The sequence below is a fragment of the Miniopterus schreibersii genome (assembly GCF_964146895.1).
Source record: "Miniopterus schreibersii genome assembly, chromosome: 20".
Lineage (NCBI taxonomy): Eukaryota > Metazoa > Chordata > Mammalia > Chiroptera > Miniopteridae > Miniopterus > Miniopterus schreibersii.
In genome coordinates, this window is record NC_138122.1 from 22,097,185 (window position 1) to 22,118,592 (window position 21,408).

At 45.9% G+C, this 21,408-nt stretch overlaps 1 protein-coding gene across 1 annotated transcript in view; it reads right to left on the reverse strand.

Annotated features, from left to right (window-relative positions):
* The window catches only part of FBXW8 (F-box and WD repeat domain containing 8), an 80,899-nt gene that overhangs the window by 16,556 nt on the left and 42,935 nt on the right, over window positions 1–21,408 (reverse strand). Inside the window, exons 6-7 of the mRNA XM_081123561.1 lie at window positions 16,694–16,890; window positions 14,082–14,288 (exon numbers count right to left, since the gene is read on the reverse strand). Coding sequence (XP_080979687.1) covers window positions 14,082–14,288; window positions 16,694–16,890 — 404 coding nt within the window. The remainder of the gene's footprint in view (window positions 1–14,081; window positions 14,289–16,693; window positions 16,891–21,408) is intronic.

Sequence of the window (21,408 nt, forward strand, 5' to 3'; positions counted from 1 at the left end):
ACAATCTGGGTGGTTTTCCTTTCTCTTCAGCGTCCAGGCAGATCTAGGGGCTCCTGGTAGAAGGAAACATTGTTTGGAAAGAACTTCAGCAGAATGTTCTTTCTTTCTGTTTTTTTCTTCTTAGAGATCTTAAAGTATTTTCATAAATCCTAGTCTTAGAATCCTAACTTTCAATTTTGCCTGAGTTGTTGGCGATGGTGGTATAGTGGTGAGAATAGCTGCCTTCCAATTTTGCCTGAGTTAATCTAACATAACAGCACATAACAAAAGTGGTTACCTCTGTGCACCCACCTCTCAGAGACAACCACTCAAACAGGTTAGTGTATATACTGCTAGACTTTCTCTGTACACATCTGGCTTATGTCTACCTGTCTCCTCCCTCTCCCTGTATGTGCGTATAAAATTATTCTTTTCTATGAATGGAATTATTGTTCTACAATTTGTCTTTTCTACGAAATAACATGAGAGTTCTTTCGTCAATTTATAGGTAAATCTTGTTATTTTTAATGGTGGCATAGAATTTCTCTCTATATATAATTCCATAATGATGGATATTTGGGTTGTTTCTCATTTTCAGAAAAAATAAATAATGCTGTAATTTGCTCAACAGCCAGTCAACAATATTTATTAATCACCTTCCATGCTGGAGGCACTGGAATGACAGGGACGGCGGGTGACGTGCAGAAGCCTCCGCGCGCTGCCAGCGGAAACAATCCACCTCCACGCCAGCTGGTGCGCGGCCACCAGCTGCCCTGCTCCTGCATACGAGGGGATTGCATCTCTGAGGAGACCCACCTTGTGGCCCTGTCCCAGCAGCTGGTGCTGTAAGCAGCAGGGACAGCCGTGTAAAGTCGGGAAGGGGGCGGCAGCCACAGGCCCAACATCTGGGAAGCATCAGTCACTGTCCTGGTGCAGGCAGGCCCTGCACCCTCCAGGTGTGACCTGGACCAGTCAGTGTGCCCGGGACTAGCTTCCCAACCATACCATGAAGAAACAGCTGAGAAATGGCCATTGTCCCTGCAGTGGCGTGAGCTCAGGCAGACCAACCCTCCTTCCCCCAGGAAGAACTGGACTGAGCACGGCAAACACTTCTTAAATCCAGGACAGCACAGGATTAAGAGATCCTAGGCTGCACTGAAGCAGAGTCATGGGGGTTTACTGAAATTCTTGGGGATGACAAAGTCTACCTACTCTCTTTTCTGACCCCCAATAACCTACCTCCATCACTACCACATATATTTTGCTCTTATGAGGTGGGGAGTCATGATAAGAAGCCAGACTCTAGAGTTTACCCACCCACTCTCACTGCCTTCCATCCCTGTCAGCTTACTGTGTGCTCTGGTTGTGCCCTCAGCACACAGGCTCCCTCCGTCCTGGCCGAAGGTGTTTGTCTCCACACTTCATCAGAGAGTTACCAAGGAGACTGTCATTTCAGCAGGTCAGCCGAGGCTGTTAACCAAGCCCTCGGCCATATGTTGTGAAACACTGTCCTAGACTTACACGCTACGTTCCTTGGGAGAGAAATCCCATCATTAATTCTTGTAGCTTTGACTAAGGATGCAGCGTGTGCCAGGTGCTCCATAGATAGACTGACTGACTGTTACACATTATCAGAACCCTGAGCTTACCACAGTCTGGGACACAATAAACACTCATATTCCTTTTCTTAACACCCTCCCTTTTCTGGATGTCTAATCTTGCTGCTGGCCTGTACAAAGGGATCACTCCATCCTACTCAAAATAGGAAGACATTCCACAGATCTCCTTCCAAAATATCCAGATTCTAGAACCCCCAAACTGTCCAGTTCTGACAATATGGCAGACTCTACTGTCTGGAAAACCCTTCTGTTTACAAATGCCAAAAATGCAAGATAAAAGTCTATTAATAAACATTCTTTCAACCTATCTGTTTAACTTCTAAGAAACCAGAAAAATTCCGAGGAGGCAAAAATGGAAAACAAACGGCCCTGGCTGGGTAGCTCAGTTGGTTAGAGCATCGTCCCAACAGGCCAAGGTTGTGGGTTCGATCTCCAGTCAAGGCACAGACAAGAATCAACCTATGAGTTCATGAATAAGTGGAACAACACATCGATGTTTCTCTCTCTCCCCGCTTCCCTCCCTTTCTCTCTCTAAAGTGAATAAGCAACAACAATGACAAAAAAAGGACACTAAATCCAGAAAGGGAAGTGGGCTCTCATGCTGGGGGTGCTCTGGGACACCCGCCAGTGCCAGGAGCCTAAAGAACTGGGGACAAGAGGCCAAGGTTCTAGCCAGCACCAAGTGAACACCAGGATGGAGGCCTCTGCATAAAGCGGCCCTCGTACAGGCGGCTACTACTTAGTAAAAAGCAAGCTGTTCACTGGCAAAGAGAGCCTACCGTACCCGGGGGCTTGTCTGCCTCAGGCTCAGCTCAGGACGGAAAATGCTGGCCCTGGGGTGTGCAATCACACATCTGCCCTCACCCAGGTTCAGAAGCTGAATTTACACTACCTGCAAGGTCAAAATCCCACACCCAGTAATCAGTTTAAAGTACATTCAGGTTGGTGACATGCTCTAGTACCTGGCAGTATTCTCAGGAGGAAGGCCCTTTCAACCCAGACCCCTTAGGAAAGCTACAATTTGCCATCAGCCAAATATGAGCTCACAATAAAAACAAAATTCCAAATGCAGAAAGGAACAACTCATCATACATAAGAGGCAGAAAACAAACACAAATTCTACTTCTGAGGCTATCAGATAAAGAAAGTGTTTATAGAAATAAGAGGGTAGCATCAAAAGCAAAAAAATGAATGAGCAGCTTTGGAAAAAAACAGGCTTTCTGGGAACTAAAAAGTCAACGAATGAGTTAAACAGGTAATTAAAGAGAGTCCAAGAGAGAATCCTGTGAATTTTAAGAGAGATTTTAAGAAATTATTCAGAAGGTAACAGCAAGATGGAGAAAGAAAGTATGACTGAGCTGTGGATAGCATGGAGGCTGCAACGTGTTGGTCACATCTGCCCAGAGTCCAGGCAGAACAGAGAAAACGAGGGAGAGGAAAGTTTCAACAGAGAATTCTCTACAACTAAAGGAAGGAAGCATAAGAAATCCCAAACAGGAAAAATAAAACTAAACCCGCACCTAGAGACATTAGAGTGAAACCGCAAAAAATTAAAGACAAGCAGATCTTAAAAGCAGCCAAAAGAAGAGAAAAAGTCATAGGAGGAAATGACATTAGGCCAGCAGCTCAGGGGCACCCGCGGAAGTCACAGTCACGACTCTCTCCAAAGGGCTGAGAGAAAATAACTGTCCGCCCAGAGTTACAGAGGACTAGCGAAACCACTTTAGAAGGACGGTGAAGTAAAGACTTTTGTTTGGATTAAAACATGGAGAACACTTGTGGCTAAGAGACCCTCACTAAAGGAACTTCTAAAAACATACTTTTGGAAGATGGAAAAAAAGGTCTGAGATGCTGAGAGGAACTGTAAGCAAAGATCCAGGTAAGTGTGCCTGAAAGTAAACAAATGTTAATTACATAGAACAACAACAATGCTCATGTGGGGCTAAACAAACAGGATAGACTGTGATTTGGGGTTAAATAAACAGAAAACTGTACCTGCCCTATTATTACAAGCAGCTAGGTGCCAACTCAGGGTGACGCATCACGACCACAAGGTTCCATTCGGAGTGAACAGAGGGCTCCTTGGACATGTGTACTGTGCTTGGCACATAGGAACTCGTTGCACATCTGATGAAAGAATGAATAGATGCTACACATCTCTGCCTGTGTCTATTAATTGCAGGCAAAAGATACACCGGCCTTACAGTGAAGACATGTTCCGCGCGTGCAAATGAACACGGTAAATCAATCTGCTTCCCACCAACAGCAACACGTTCAGCTGTTCCAGGAGTGGGAGGCACGGCTCTATTCGGTACAGATCTTGAAGTATGAGACTAATAATGTTTTTGTTTTTTTTAAATAAAGGATACAAAAGAAAAAGATCTCCCACTCTTGGGGTAGATTTTACTCAAGTGAACAACCCAAGTTGCTATTCTGACCCAACATAAATATGACCCACAAAATGTGGTCAAAAGTTTCACTACAAAAAATGCAGGGTCCACATAGTGATGCTGACACACAAAGATAAGTGAATAGCCTCATAAATTTACAGATGAGCTAAGATTTAAAAAAACAATGAGAAAGACAGACAACTAGGAGGGGGGAGCTAGTGAGGAGAGAGTAAATCATACACAAAACAGCCAATAAAAAAATAAAAAAGCAGTTAATATACATGAATAATGGATGTCTCATTTAAAAGCAGTTTACTCCGATATGATGTAATTTTTGACAATCAGCCAGAGAGACTATTTTGTAAGTCCTCGCCAGAGATAAGTCAGAGCGTGAGGCCTGCTAACAGGCGTATCTGTGAACATGTGGAAAATGACTTTCGCCACCATCCCAGAGGTGACTTTCTGTTGGCAAACAAGAGCTTGCCTCTCAGGTGCACTTAGCAGTAGCAACCAGCAAGACGCAGAGCTGGAAGAAACGGACCCCTGACGGCACAGATCCCTGAAACAGAGCACCCCCACTGCCCCCCGCCCAGTTTCCATGACATGCTCTGGCACAGGCCACGCTCAACGGCAGCACAAAGGGAGAGGCAGCCTGGGCTGCTTTCATGTTTAAGTTTTAATTGGAGTGACAAGCCCGCGAGGCCAAGATATTTCAGGAATAGGACGGTGTTGCTGAGTGTCGCCAGGCGCTGGGTAGGCAAGGCCGTGTGAGCTCCCCACCACCACGTGCCAGTGCACCTGCAACCCCCACTGTTCCAGGACTGGACTCTGCCCGGGAAGGCACTGCCAATCACCGCAGACTGTGCCAAACGCGGGCGCTTTGTGATGTGGGCAGATGTCTACAAAGGACCAGAGCGAGGCCAAACCAACACCTATTGTGACCTAAGCCTGAAAGGAACCCAGAGAGCGAGAGCACGCACTGGTGAAAATGCAGGCAAACAATCCAAATCCCTCTGCCTGTCCCCCCCGACATGCACAGGTGCTGGAGACAAGAAGGGAAGGCAGGTTGCTCTGGGGAGTGAGAGAAGATGCTCTCTGCTTTGCTCTGGGGATCTCCACAGACCATCTCTGTCCTAGCTCTAGAATAAGGAAAAGAGATGTGACCACAAAGAACTGACTCACGGACACATAAAACGAGCAGGAAGTGTTCACAGCCGAGCATCCACTCCAATGACGAGATTATAATTATGTAAATGTGTGACTGGAGCTGAAAATCCTCACAGCCCTCTTTCATGCTCCCAACAGGCCTCATTACAATAAAGAGCATGGACAGTGTCAAAGAGCTTCACAAACATTAACGACACGTAGCTAATCACAGGCCCCTGGAGGAAAAAAGTTAGCAGTAAATCTATTTTATATATTGGGAAGAAGACTGAAGCCACAAACTATGAATTCTTGAAAATGAAAGGTAACTTGGACATTGTTTTTAAAATGGGAAAGTTACAAGTGAGATGACTGTGAGGTAGATATCTGCATGCACTCAGGGTACTACACTGCTTGGGTGTCCACTTTCTGTTCACTGGCCTGGCAACTGCTAGTTTGCTCCCAAGTTAGACCAGACAAAGGCTCAGAAGTGGACCAACAGGCAGCATGTGGCTAATACCAGAGACCTAGGACAAGTGGCCTGATGGAGGAGAGTGAAAAAACAAACAGTGGGGCCTCTGGCGTGGGGCAAACAGTCCAGTTGTAGGCTCCCCTTCGCACCCCCGCACGGGGCAGGACTGTACCCACACAGACATATGCTTGGCAGTGGTTCACACGTAAAGAACTCTCCAAACTACACAGGTAACAAAAGTCGCTGAGGACTCACTTGGCAGAGCCCAGCCACTCTCATCCCTGTGTCAATGTTTGCCACCATCTCACAATGCCTTTTCTGATTCCTCACAAAAATGGTTATTAACAATAGCTAATACTGATAGTGTTTGCTTATGTGCAAAACACCTGATCCCCACAATTCCATAGATGTCAAACCTCTTCCACAGCTATGAAGTTTTAGAATCAGGATTCAAACCCAGGTGGGTGGGCTTCCAAGTCCGTGCTCTTTAAACCTCCACCCCAGGTGCTCATAGTGTGGCCCCTGGACTAGCAGCATCGGCAGCACTCAGTAGACATGCAGATTCTTGGCCCCCACCCCAGTCACTGAATCAGAAGCCTTGGGGCTGGGGTCCAGAGAGCCCTATTTTTTGGAGCCTGCCCGTGTTTGAGAACCCCTGTACTATATCTACCCTGCCTCCAAGCCCAAAACAAACTCTAGCCATTAAAAAAAATGTTACTCGGCTCTAAGTGCTCACTTCCTGGCTCCAATTGGTACCAATCTGGTTCAGAATAGTGCTGAGCAGTAACAGTACCCAAATGTGAGATGCAGGATGCGTGTGCTGTGGGATCAGAGAAGGGGTCGTTCACTGAAAGCCAGGGAAGTTCGTGAGGCTCCTTCTGACAGATGGGGCTCTGGCTGGCATTTCCTGCAAGGACAGAAGAGACAGGAGGGAGATGGGAATGCTCCTGCTAGTCAGGAACAGACAGGGCAGATTCTGGACGGGGCCAGCCTGGCTGGAGCAAGGGCTGGAGGTGTGAGCCTAGAAAGCCAGAGCCTGGCACCCCTGGTCTCAAGGCCAGGCAGAAAGTGGGCATTAGGACGTCACCTCAGTCCTTGGCACACAGCCATCGCTCTGACAAAACCTGAAATGGACCATGAGGAAGGGCGCCCACCAGTGGTAAAAAGGCAGCTAAGGTGGGGAAAGGGCAGAGGAAATGGGCTGCAGAAAAATTATTTCCATGTCATTTTCAATATACATTTTAAAGCTTATTGTGAACATGAGATAAGAGTACATGACCCTAGGAAATGTCACAGTGCAGAGGCCACAGGGGGAAGTAGGTGGAGGCAGGGCCAGAGGTTCTAACCTAGAAAGGCATCTTGGTATCAAACTCGGTTCAGACTCAGTCAGTGGGTCTCACATCAATGGGCTGCTGTGGAGCAGGAGAGGTGAGCGGAGGCTGGGGCCCAGGTCAAGGCCAAGCTGCTTTCTGCACATGGCACAGTTCAGACTCCTGGCCTCACTCTGACACACTGCAAACCTCACCACTCCTCTCAAGTCCATTAACTTGGAATGTGAGCCTTCAAACGTGGACTGAGCTGGAGTTTCCCTTCGTCTGTCTACAAAGCTGGATTTACCCTGTGAATTACCACCACACTGGGACAGTGCTTAGAAGAGTAGCTTTGCGTCTAAACCACGTCCGACACAGTGCCTTCCAGAAGGCCGGCGTGCTGAGGGCATTAACAAATCATGCTCGCCTGGGCACGGGATGAAGAGCAGAAACTCTCCGCTTTGTAATATTAGTCTCATTTAAGCTTCTGTGTGCATTTGAAAATAGTTAAATGCCGTAAATAGTCTAAAATTCAAACCCACATAGGCCATTTTCTGTCTGCCCCTTTCTCCTGCTCTCCCCCAAACCAACACCAGCAGTCTCAACTGTCCAGAAACATCCACAGCATGCGCCCTATCCTACTTGGAGAGCAGAGGCAAGTTTTCCAATGGCCCTCCTCTTGACCTTCATTAACTGAAAAAGATTCTTAAGCCCTGGAACAAACTGACTTGCTCTTGGGCCCCAGACCCATCTGGCAGGAAGAAACCAAAGCCACGCCCATCCATAACATGAAACAAAAGCAAAGATCAGCTCCAAGTTCACCATCTCCCATGGGTGTGAACTGGTAAACCAGGAGGGAAATTCCACATAAATAACCGGGAAAGCCATCAGGAAAATTAGGCCCTAAATAAAATTCTAAGCTTAACTCAAAAGGCAAACCAGCCATATACCTGTGCTCCAGCCGGCCTGCATCACCCTGGTGCTGCTTCCCGGCCCCCCAGGAGTCCCCCCTCCAAGCCTGTTGCCTCTGCCTGAACTGCCCTCTTGCCCAGGCTTTCCTGATGAAGTCCACCTGACCCCAAAGCTGGTGGGGATGGGGAGGTACTAGTGCTCAGTATCTAACAAGCACATGACATACCTTTCCCACGCGAGTAACTTGCCAAAGGTTTACCTGTCTCAATCCCCAACAGTTACGCCATTACCTTAACACAGTGGAAAATACTCTTCCCTGCATCACAGGGAACCCTTTCAGGAGTGGTTCAGGATAGTGGAGATCCTAAAGCACTCTCAGCTTCCACAAGCAGCAGCAGCAGCATTCCAAGACATGCTCTCCACAGAATCACCACTGTGGTTGTATAGAGATCAGAGGTGGTCGGGTCCTCAAAGGTCCTCAGGTCCGAGGTTTCTTGTTTGTTCTCAGAAACCCAGGGGGAGGAGCTCCGTGAACTGCCTCAGGGTTCTCCAAGCATGTGAGGAGAGTTTCATGTACTATGAAATGACACAATTATATCACTTACTGATACCATTTTAATACTAAAACATGTTTTAGTATTAAAATTCATTTGAATGTTCAATCCTCATCGATTTAACTTTTCATCACTTTGGAATTTAGCAGATTTACTGTGTGAAGGTCTCCCTATGACCTGATGTCCATCCCAACGTGGAGAAACACCCTTATGCGACTAAGCTGCTGCGGAGGGACACAAGGCTGAAAGCCCTGAGGCAGGTGTCATGCTTGATTCATCTCCACCTTTCCAGTGCCAATCAGAAACCTAGCATACAGCATGTGTTCAATAAACAGTCATTAACAATGAGTCACCTAGGCAACAAAAACGGCTCCCTCTGGTAGTCGGCATCACTCAGCGGCCTAGAAAACTGGTCTCCAAGGACCATCTCCCTAAACTTGTCCAAGAAGAAAGTTAGGATAAAACATGTTTAAGGTGAAAGTGAAAAGGAAATGAGATGTATACTTTGTGAACTTTCCATTTTAAGTTATTCATTCTGCTTGGAAAAGACTAAGTTTTTAGTTTTTGTCTGGAATGGAACCTTGAACAAAAGAGGAGCCGGGCTGCAGATCCTGGGGTGGGGGTGGGAGTATGTGGTCGGAACCCACGAGCACTGCGGGTCTGATTCCAAATCTGTCTCCCAGACAGTATTTCACCTCGTGACGAGTGCAAGCAACCAATCCAGACTTCTCACACTCGCGTGAAGGGAGTGATTATCCTAAGAAACGTTTGCAATTATTTTCCAGCGTGATGTAAGCTGAGGCAGCAGCGCCAGGCCAACGTCCTTGTCAAACACACCGCAGCCTTCGGAATGACTTCACTCGCATCCCCTGATTAGGATGCGTGCCGTGTGCTGCTAAGTACAGCCTGCCACTGAATGCCAAGTCCTTCAGAACTAAATTAGGAAATATGTCCAAATACGTAGAATGATGCTGAGAGCCCTAAGTGGATCTCTCTCCCTTTATGAGGCATGGGCCTCGGCGTCAACACAATGCTCTTAAACGAGGCAGTTCTGTCCTCTAACCCTCCACCTCTGAGAGCAAAGTTTAATTCAGGGAGCAGAAGAATTCATAATGATATGAGATGGCACATACGTTTTCATGGGGGGTGGTATTTTTGACAGATTCAGGAAATATGAGACACAGAAACAAATGTTTGGGCACAAAGGGCTATGACGGAGCTGACACTGACAGCTCAGTCATAGCCCTTTGTGTGGTGAGGAAACGGGCCAGAGAGATGGCTGTCACATTTGCTTTCTTTTACAATCAGTTGCCACTTAGCAACGGCTACCTTTAAGGTCATTTATGCCACTGAAACCTGAAAACCCAACAGCAAAACTTAAGTATCCCTCTTCATCTAAAAGTGAAAGACCTTTGAGGAGCCCTGCCCGACACATACCCCTGGCCCAGCAAGGCACAGGAAGTGATGAAAAAGGTCCAATTTCCTGCCCAATCATTTCTGCCAGCAATAGACATGGCCCTTGGGGATCTTGGGGAGATCTCGTTAGAGAGGCAATGCAGAGTACTGGATGCCTCAGCCCATTTCAGAAGCCGTCAGCTACTCAGCAGCTTCCAATGGTGGAGCAGCTCAACACAACTCCACAGGTAAAGGAGAAGTTTCAACCACCTCATTACTTCATCCAAAATTCAAGGAACGTGGACACTGGACAGAAAGTCTGAAGGTCCAACCCTCCTCAATTTATGGAAAAGAGGCAGGTCGGCTTACCATCTTAAAAGAACCGTGGACTCTACCTCAAATGGTACTAAGTAAGCCAAGAAGGAACACATACAGCTCTTTCCAACCTAACGGTGGCCTGAGAGGGCTGCTGGTCTCACAGCACCAGTTCCAGGTAAAGCCATGTGACTATAAATGAACAGTCATTCATCCTAAAAGCAGAGAGCTACAAAATAACTTAATGAAGAGTAGGAGCAGACAGACCTCTGTACATTCCTCTGGGCTCATTTTGTTGTGATTTCTCTCTCAAGGAACTGCCAGGAAAATGGGAGCTACAGCCCTCTGCCTCTCTCCAAGGGACACCATCTACAGAGGAAACAGCTATCAAAATCATAAAGGCACAGACCCCTTTGGCCCAGCAACTCTACTTCGAGGAACTGACCCCACGAATACATTTATGTGGACCAAGTGTGGCTCACAACAGCAAAAGGCTGCGAGCATCAATAGACGGCAGGCCGAATTAATCACAGCCCATCCTCAAGTGCAGTACCATAAAGTTGCAAAAAAACAAAACAAAACCACCAAACACCACAAGTTCTTTATTACGTCACAAGAAATGATGAAATGATCTTTAAGAGATTTTGTTGCAGGAAAAAGCAAGGTGCAGAACAACAATATGGTATTTTGCCATTTATATTTTTTCAAAAGACGGGGTTGAAGGCATGTCTGGAATAATTTGCTTACCTACTCATAAAATATCTCTGGAAGGATGTACTGATTGGCTCCAGGGAAAGAAACGGAGTGGCAGGTTGAAAGGAGTGGGAAAGGGCCATGCCACTGCACAGCCTTTCTTTTTGTATCTTTTGGTTTCTCAGTCAGGTGAAACCATTACCTCGTTTAAAAGTACTCTTTAAAAAAAAGTTTAAAGATCTAATCTTTTAACAAAGAGTGAAAATGGGAAAAGAAAATGCTGGTGATTCCAAGTGTGGTCCCCAGGCCTGGCCTCTGAAATTCGAAAGTCCGGGAATCTCCATGCCATAAGCAAACCACGATGTACAGAGCACGAGCTCTCTCTGACCCTTCCTAAGGGATCTGGAAATGATAAAACCAGCTGCATTCACAGCCTTTTCTCAAGGTTAAATAGATATATTCTGCTACATTACTCGGTTTCATTTCCTTAGGAAACTGTTTATTATAGAGCCGGGTTACTTGACAAGTCCCAGTTTGTTGAAATCTGTGCACGAGGCTGTTTCCCACTCCAGTGCCAGGGGCACGGCTGGTGCCCTGACTGTGTGGCACGCGCCACGGCTGGCTGGCTGGACATGCGAATGGGTGGGTTTAACCGTTATTATCTGGCGCTCAGACAGCTGAGGTGCCTATAAAGTGCTAATGTGATTATCATGTGGGGCAAGGATGTTCTCCAACTAAACAAAAATAACACCTCGCAAGTACTTATACAGGTTAGAGAAATTCCAGTTCACGACTCAAATGTATTCTGTATCAACATCTGGACTTTGCTGTCTGCTTTTATCACAGCTAATCAATAATGGACGATAACTAAACCCCAGTTCTATACCAGGTACAAACGAAGATTAACCAAACTCTGCTCTCATAAAGCCTTCATCTGATTCCAAGTTATCCAGGCCAGAGGCACAGACGCAAACCCCCACGTGGATGTAGCTCCAGGCAAACTCTACTGCTAACAGCCTCACCCCAACCTAATAAAATGTGCTGGGATACATGCTGCCAGGCTAAGCACAGACACGGCCAAACCGTGGCATTCATAAGCAAAGCAACACTGAGAGCTGTGCAGGAAACTAGCTGGGAACACTGACATTACACTATAGGACAGCAGCAGTATGACACAGCTCAGGTCACACAGAGATGTTATATGACAGTTACATTGATTAAAAATGCAGGTTCTTCTGAGGAAGCAGAAAATCCGTTCAACACAATCAGATGGAAAGTCCTGCCTCTACAAAAATAAGGCAAGTTTCATAGATAAAAGTTTGGCTTCCCTCATGTTGGCGTGGGTAGCATTCATGTTGGAGAAACATCTCGACACAAAGTTATTACAACAACCAGCCGCCCACCCACAAGTGTCTGAAGGCATGCTGCCACACTCACAAAATATTGGGTGACTAATTGCTACTGTCAGATTTCAAAGGATATCTCAACAACTTCTTATGGCAAATTTACTTCCACTCTTAATTTTAAAAGACCAATGAAAAATACCAGTAATGAGTTATTTGAGGGACTATAGACTTTTTAAAATAAATTTTCATAAAAATAAGGTATTAATGAGCAGATTCCTTTAATTAGTACTGTTAATTGGGTTGGAAATTTTCAGAGGCATCCACAAAAGTGCCTACGTACCATTGCTGTTTAAAGGATGCTCCAGTCTGATTTTGTGCTGAAACTGTCCCTTTAACTGGTTTCTCAAATACATCCACTATTATTGTATCAAAATATATGAGTGCACAGAAATAAATCTACTTAGATAAGTCAAAGAGAAATAGGACCTGCCAGATGAAAAATTTATTGAAAATATGAAAAATTTAAACCAGGCTGGTATTAAATATATCTATCCCCTCACCACACAGAGAACTTGAGAAATAAATGAGAGAACCCAAACTTGAAAGCATAATGGGTGAAAAATTAGAAAGCAAATACGCAGTCTTCCTTCTCCCAACAAATGAGCTCACCAGGGATCGGAAAAGTTTTTTCAAAGCCCGAGAAACGAAACCGCCTAAGGAAAGCAATTGCTGCCCCCTCCTCCCACTTCCCAGGAAGACAAAATACAGGAGTTACAGCACCACAGACTTTCCTGCTAATATGCTGAATGTGCTCCAACAAGGCAGCCTGCCGTGAGCACAAGAGGGAGTCCCTTCCCACAGTGCGGGTGCAGTAAGCCTCATGGATTTTCTCCTGCCTCACCTATCTTCCTGGGTGAGAATACATCACTGGAATGCAGGATGCTTCAACACTTTTGAGTACTTACTAGGGTGGCAAAACCAGTGAACACCTAGGTAAGTGAGGCCTGACCGTACAGGTGACTTATATGTTAGGAGAAACAAGATGTAAAAATCACAACCAGAGGCCAGTATAGCACTATGACTGGTAGAAATAACAGGATGCGCACAGTGGTGGCGAACTGTCCCACACCAGGCATCATGCTTAAAGCTTCACGCACACATTTTCATTTAATCCGACAGTCTGTGAAGTAGGTACTGTTATGAACTCCCTTTTACATATGAGGAAACTGAGGCATAAAGAGGGGCGAGCAACCTGCTTAAGGCTACACGGGGTAGCAGGTAGTAGGGCTGGGACTGGACCATGTGTGTCCAGAGCCTGGCTCTTCTCAGGTCACAATTCTGCCACGTGGAGAAGGGCCTCCTCCCTCAGGAGACGGATGCTACCAGAGAAGCCAACAGCCCACAGAAGTTTCTTCCCAGGGTCAAGAGCAGGCAAATTGAAGGAAAACCAAAACCAAACAAAACTTTCCCCTCTCCCCTTACTCCACTAGAGGAGAAAGAGAGGTCCACAAATCAGCTTTAAGACTTCAGACTAAGTACATGGCCTACAGTAGGATAGTAACATGCGAGGTAGTGATAAAATTTCATTATCATGCAAAGAATGTCAAAAACTTTTCTCAGAGAGTGTCAGAGGTCCTTTTATGCACTGTTGGTGAGAACATACATTTTGCTGAAAACTTTTTTCTGCAAAGGTATGTTTTTCAGAGTATGAATGCACCTACACGTGTATGGATTTTTTCCAGATGGGTACCCATTAAAACTACTAGCAGCTTCGTCTGTGGAGTGGGGCTGAAAGGAGGAGAAAAGAAACAGTTACTTTTCACTTCATGTCCTTTTCAGGAGCTTGAATGTTTTTCCCCAATACATCTTAGAGCTTTAATTTTTTTAAATTGCCTTCTATAAAATAAAAATTGATATTCTAATTTGTTCACTGCTCATCTGGCTGTTCTGTACCTTGCTTCCTTCGTGCACCCATCCCAGACTCTTCACCCCAAAAGCAGCCTGGCTGGCCGAGACATCCAGACAGGTGACAGGCTGGGCAAAGACGACAGGGCGGGTTCTGGCAGAGTCGTCCGCCTTCAGCACGTAGAACAGATCTCTAGCAGTGGCTACTGCCACAGGGTACCTTTCGGTATCTGGAACTATTTCAAGGTGGTCAACCTGGAAAAGGGTAAGAGTGGTTTAGTCCTTCAGGTCATCACTAAAACCTGGAAAAAGCTAACCATGCATTACTAAGGGACCAATTAAATAACTTATAGTCCCTCTGTGCACTGGGATACCATGCAGTCACAGAAGAGAGCATGAAGACATTCTTTATGGACCGATACACATAGGATCATCTCTAAGGTAAATTTTGAGGGAGAGGCAAGGAAGCAAAGTAACGGGACTCACAGTGTGCTAACGTGTATGCAGGTGGGCAGAAGCAGCTGTGGTGCACTTGCTTGTACACGCATAAATCTTCTAACCATGCCTGCTTTCAAAGAGGGAAATGGGTTGAGGGGTGGGGTGGAAATAACATTTCTCACTGTAAACTTGATTGGGTCTTTGAAATTCTGAACCCATGCAGGCGTAATAACTATTCAAAAATATTTTTCTGAGTAAAATTCACTCAGTTCCAAATGAGCAAAAATCACATTTTAACATTTGTGCAAATGCCAAAAATGTGTTGCCAAAAGGTTAAAAGTATCTGAGCTACCTGCTCTCCCCTGGTTTCAACGTCATTGTGAGCAGGAGGCCATGCTCAACAGCGTTTTTAAACCACCGCAGCACCCAGCAGCAACGCTGCCACCGCATGTGTGGGAGGGCCCTTCCAGGACAATCTGCTTCCCAGATCCCCAAGTGGCACACTGGCCCCAGTGCAGTTTCCACAGGTCTGCACCTCCCTGAGCAAATGCTGAGAGTGCGAACACAGAAGGTGAGTGCTGCAGGGTGGTTATGAAAGTCCACAGTGGAAAAGGACAGCACTGTCCAGATGATAAGCCTAGTGAGTTCCAAGCCTGAGTCCTCAGGGCTATCCAGAGGAGCTGGAGACAGAGAGTAAACATCTGGGTGACTCTGCTGATCCTCGAGCCCAATAGCGTGAGTGGCAGTCCCACATCCGAAGCAGAAGGCCTATCACAAAGGATGGGTGTTCTAGGCTAACATTATGAACATGGGAACACTGCCACTGAGACTAAGGGAGCCTATCCGGGGAAGACAAAACTGGCCCGGTGTACAGGCCAGGGGGGTGCCTTCCCACGGACAATACATTCTGTGGCAACCCCTCAAAATAGTACATAAAAAGTGTTACAAGGTATGCCTCCAGCTTGCTTCCTCTCTATTCTAAAAATCATTTATTTTCCTAAAATTGACATCCTCAGTCCAGCCATTTAATTTCACCTTAACGTTGAGTTTTGGACAGACGGAGAGGCTCAGGTTGCCAGTGGCTGTGCCATTTGCTGGGAGCTGTAAAACTACTTTAAAAAGCTTCCAGTCTATGCCAGGATTCCACCTTATTGCCAAGGCAGGATTTACATTTTGCAGAGGGACTCACATCTTAAGCAATTGTCCGAGTTCATATAATTATTGCCCGTCTATAGTGTTCCTTAGTCATCGACCAGGTAATATAAGCACGATAGTAGTTGTGCAAACAAACAATTACGGTGCTTTCACATTTTTCTAATAAAACCCAGGATGGGAAAAACAGCCTCAGGCAGTTTTGGGGGAACACTAAACCCTAACTGCAGAGAGTTGATCATTAAAGGGCCAGGAAGCTTACAGAGGTGAAGCAGCAGCACGTGGCTTTTTAGTTATTCAATGGAACAAGACTTCCTGCAGGAGGAAAAGGGAGAGGAACGGGGTGTGTTCCAGGCCAGGCCATCAGTTTATTACCCATCACTGGCTCTTCTGTTCACTCTCCTCCTAGTGCCAAAATCAGGCTTATTGAAATTAAATCCAAATTCAGCACAGACAGGTTTAAGCTCTTCCTTCTACCACCAGATCACCTCCTACACTCGAAGGCAGAGGCTCCGGTACACCTGAACTCAGAAGCAAGCTCCACGTAAAGAACTCTTTAAGGCTGGCTCTCCACGCGTGGCATCCTGGGACAGGGCGGCACAAATAACACTGGCTTTAATCTATTTTCTCTCAAAACTGTCTTTATTCCAGGTGAGGAACACTCGGGTGAAGAAGGTTGAGGAGGGAACCCTTCTTGCCATGAGGACTGGGATGACACCACTGAACTCACTTTCACTCGTGTATGAGGCCAGAACCTGATCGCGGAGCCTGCAGGGGGGGACACCCTGGGAACGTGAGAGGGTGAGGACCACGGCGACGAGAAGCTCTGCCCCTGGTGTCAGCCCTGGGGCCCAGTCACAGCTTCTCAGCTCTGAGACTGGGGCGGGCCCGGCCCTACTCCGAATTTCTATCGTCTGGCTGCACCCACTTCACAAGGCGTCCCGAGACTTACAATGTGAGGCTCACAGGGATCCCGAGTGAATGGGAGCTGCCAACCTCACTACTGTTTGTTTATATTAGGTTCAGAGGTTCTGAGAATGAAAAATGAAATGACCAGACTGAGAGCTCACCAGTTTCTGAACTTCAAATTCTGCGGCTACCTGCCAATAGCCCTCCTCGTTGGGGTGCAACATGACGACGTCAAAGGCAGAGGCCGTGGCGACGGTGGCGCCTTCCTGGCTGAGGGCCACTGCCTGTATTCTTGCGTCGTGCTCAAAGCGGTGAACAGGGTATTTGCCAATCCTCAGGTCCCAGATATTAAGAAACCCTACGCAGAGGAAAACAATGCAGGCAATAATTTTAAATTCGCTTCATATGCACAAATATGAAATAACAATAGTTTACTGTAGAGAAAATTAAAAGATAAAGGGTAAAATGGTAAAAAAAAAAAAAATGTTTTTATGAGAGAGACCTAAGGAGAGTGGGCGTACATATATTAATGGCTGAGTAGTGTTAACACAGGGAGTCCTTAACTCACTGTTCTATCTGTCCACTCAGTCACGCCACAAATAATCACCGAGCACCTGTGCTAGGCCAGGCACTGTTCTAGATGCTAGCAAGGACGGAAAACAGCCACTAAAAGTATTTTACATCCTTCCTCACCACTTCTCCTAGCCCCAGTGGCTCTGGTGCTTTATGGACCCTCGTCTGTAAAACTGAAGGTTACATTACCTACCACACAGGACTGTTGGGCAGATTAAAAGTTATAAAATATGTAAAATGCTGGCGACAGGGAAGTCACTTATTTTTATGTATTCTACAGTTCCTGCTGTGCTATGAAGCACATTTAATCTATTAATAACACCAATTTCCTCCACTGCTCATCCATAAATCCAGTCCTATTACCTATAACTTCCTATTACCGAAAACAGATAAAGCTTTTCATATTTCTTCTCCTTCTGATCCATCTCCCATCTTTCTTTTCCTTGCCTTGTACTTTGTCTTTAAACAATAAATGCTCTGAACTTACAATCTTACTATAAAGTATCCTTCAGCACTAAATAAATACAGTCCAAAGAAAATAATACATTTGGGCTGCTCTGCCAGACTTTCAAACTGTCAGTAGACTTAAGTAGGTGATCACCAACTGAAGCTGAACTTTAGAGTTAAACGTTGCTTCGTATGTAAAACAGAGCGCTCAGTATCTCAAGTGCAGGAATTATGATAAACTCGGGGGGTAAGCAGATCGCAAAAGGCTCCACAACACATTCCCCAGCAAATATTTTGGCAAATTCTTTCCCTCCCGACTTGGAAGAAACAGACATACAGCAGAAAATGCCAATGGCTCTGCACGTAAAATAGGAGACGGGAGCATTCCAAGACGCGCCTCTTCCAAATATTTCCGTGTGACATTTGTTGGGAGACATCACAATCGGCAGTAAAGAGAAATAAAAGTTGCTTCTTGCGTAGAGCTTTCCAACGTTCAGACACTTTCATCTGTCTACTCTCATCCGGTGCTCACTTCCGTCTTTGGAGGAGCATTCGCCCTTATCTTCATTTTACAAAAGAGGAGAGACAGGAGCTCCAAGTGGTTCAACAACTGTCCAAAGCCACTTGGTACGGGATGAGGCTGGGCTGGAATTTAGCTAGAAAAGTGCAGGATGAGCAGCTGCAGTTACAAGTGCATAAAATAACTATGAGATCGCTGAGTAACTGACGTAAACTCATCCCGTGTTCTGCCAAGTGTGGAAGTTATTCAACCACAGCTCACTCTAAGCACACATGGAGTTTATCTATAAACATATTTTTCATTATTAATCAAGTATTGGTTTTGCTGGCATCGTTTTCCCAATAGAATCGTATGCAATAAAATAGCCTTCACCACAGGTTGAGTTTCACAGAGCTATCCTAAGCGGGGTCTTTCTGGAAAACACATTCTCGGGCTCCGTCGATTTAACTCTCTTCTGAATGCCTGCTGTGCTGTCATCTTTGTAATTTTCTCTGTTTCAGCTGTTTAAGTGTAGAACCTGGTCAGATCCTCACTCATCAAGGGTGCCATTATCATCTGCACGGTCCTCCAGGACCACTTTACGGTGCATAAACACTAGGACTGTTATGTCCTCTTGATGAATTGACCCTTCATTGTATGAAACACCCTTCTTTGTCCCTGGTTATACTCTTTTGCTCTGAAATCTACTTTGTCTGACACTGACACAGCCACCCCAGCACTCTTTGGATTAGTGTTAGCACAGTATATAGTTTTGTCTTCACTTTGCCATGTCTTTACATTTAAAGTGAGTTTCTTGTAAATGGCATATAGTTGGTCTTGCCATTTACTGGGGTGTTTAGACTATCTTTAATGTGATTATTGGTAAGAGTGGGTTTAATCTACCATTTTTCTGTTTGTTTTCTATTTTCCCATTTGTTCTTTGCGAGTTTCCCCCCTTTTCCTGTTTTAATTCCTTTGTTGGCTTAGTAGCCAAAACCCTTTGTTGTGGCAAAACTCTTTACTGTTCCGAGTTTCATCATACAGCAGGTACAGAACGACACAGGTGTGTGCTTTTTCTGTTCCCCTCCCTGTGGCAGTGAACTCAGAGTACTGAACGCAGCTGAGTGTCAGCAAAGGTTTGCTGAGCGTTTGTCTTCCTCTAGCAAGAGAACATTTGGTTGTAAGAAACAAATCCACTGAAATGGCTTAAGTACAAAAGAAAACTGACTGGAAAGGAACAAGGCTGTTTCACGGAACCCACGGGCAGGAAGTACAGCTAGAGATTGTAAGGATCGGAGCCCGGCTCTAGGAAAACATTCGGAACTGCGGCAGTTATGTATGTCTCACCACGTATCTTGTCTCTGCTTCTCTCTGCAGCTGTCTCAATCTTCTCTACCTCCACAAACTAGCTTCCTCGTTCCCAACTCCATGAAGTCATCAATTCCAACCGCACAACTGAGACTGAAAGTCTGAGGCCCAACCAGCTCATCCCAGTCCATGAAGCAGCTGCTCCCCACCCCCCCACAGGGCCATAAGGATCCCCATCCTTGTCCAACCAGCTGAGGCCAAAAGACCAACTCAAGTACTATGAACATGCCACCCCTAGAGGGGCTGGGGGGAACTCAGATCAAGGAGGCACCCTGAAAGGTGTCTACCACATTTACCCTGCCTGCCAGGCCAAGGTAAACAAAAGGAAACCTCAGTCAATGCAGAGGGAGGTTCTGTGTAGTTCCTTACTAGTGACTTAAGAGGCGGGTGATTGCTATCATTCCCTGAAACAGGCAGAATCTCCAAGAGCTGAGGTTTAGGGCCCCCATTTGCTCCCCACCGGGAAAACTGGAAGGTGAGCAGGTATCTGTCTTTCTCTGCAACAGAACCTCAACAGCTAGATGAAAGATGTTTCACCCTAAGCTAGTGCTAGGATCGCAACAATGCTGTTTCATTTACTACAAGAGTGCAGACAAAAGGAAAAGGGTCTCTCAAAAAATCTGGAAGAACACAATGAGTGAAGGCCGTTGGCCGACAGACAGGAGTAGGGCTTGGCAGTCCCACCTGCTCTCTGGGCTCAGGACCCTCCACCTTGACAAGGGCAGCGGGGCTGAAGGAACTCCTGGTTCACCCTAGACTAGGAACAGTCATTAGGGATGACATGAGTAACGATGGCCAGTCTTCTGAAGAGACATAAAGCCTGCTCAGCAGCTGTGGATGGGCACCCATGCCAGTTTGCAAGCGTGCTCCTCCCACCTCCCAAAGGAGGCCAGCCAGAGTGTGGTAATGAAACTGCACATAGTGGAAATGGGATCTAAATGAGTTTAAACTGATTTATGCTAGCTTTTGTAAAGATTACTCGATATCAGGCAAGTGCTACCACTGTGAAATAATGCCGACGATCCTTAAGACCTCCGCCTAATGGTACTTGCACAGAATATTTATATTCCCCATCATGGGAACGGGGACCATAATGGATACCATTTTTGTTTTATTAGGGATGCATATTTAAATTAATCTGCTATTTGCCTAAACAATTAGCTGCTTCTGTTTGTGTGCACAAAGCCAAAATTGCAATTAGGCTTCCATCAAAAAGATAAGTCCCAACTAAAACTGTCCCGGTGGAGTCGTAAGAGCTCAGGGCAGAACTTTCCAAAATCACTTTTTAGCATAATGGTAATTATGTTAATTGCTTGAAAGGTAAATAACTGCTGAACTGGTTTTGGAAAAAAACACAATTGGTGTTGCCCCTCCCCTTTAATCTTTCTCATGCACCATAAAATTTAACACAGGTATCAGTTTAGAAAGCCATAGACGGCCACTTCCTGAGCTACAGTTTGTCTTGTGGTCTTTAGCACTTTCTTAATGAGAACTTCTGTTAGCCAGGAGCTCCTGCTCTCTCCAGCTTGCAAAATAAACACCTGAGGCTTGGTCTCGGCTTCATATGGTTAAGTAGACAGGATCAATTAACTGCAGTTCAGAGACACTGAATGAAGCTGACTATTTATAAAGACAGCTGGCAATCCCAATTTCCACCAGTAAATAAACACTTGCCGATCGGAAATTAGGCAGGAGTCAGAAAAAATTCTGCAACAAGAGGGCAGGCGCTTTAACAGAAATGTTAACTATACCCACAGCCCTCACTGACCGCGCACCTCTTCATTACGTGCATACAACGTCGCTATGAAGGGTATGCCAGGGACTTAAAGGTGCACCAAGTCTGAGAGGGCAAGAACAGTTCCTTTCGTGGGAGTGGTGGCTGTGGGTGGTTAGTATCAGCACAAACGAGGGTCGTGATGCTGCACCTACCTTGCGTGTCATCCTCCACATTCCAGCTACACACAGCTCTAGAGCGGAACTCTCTCATTT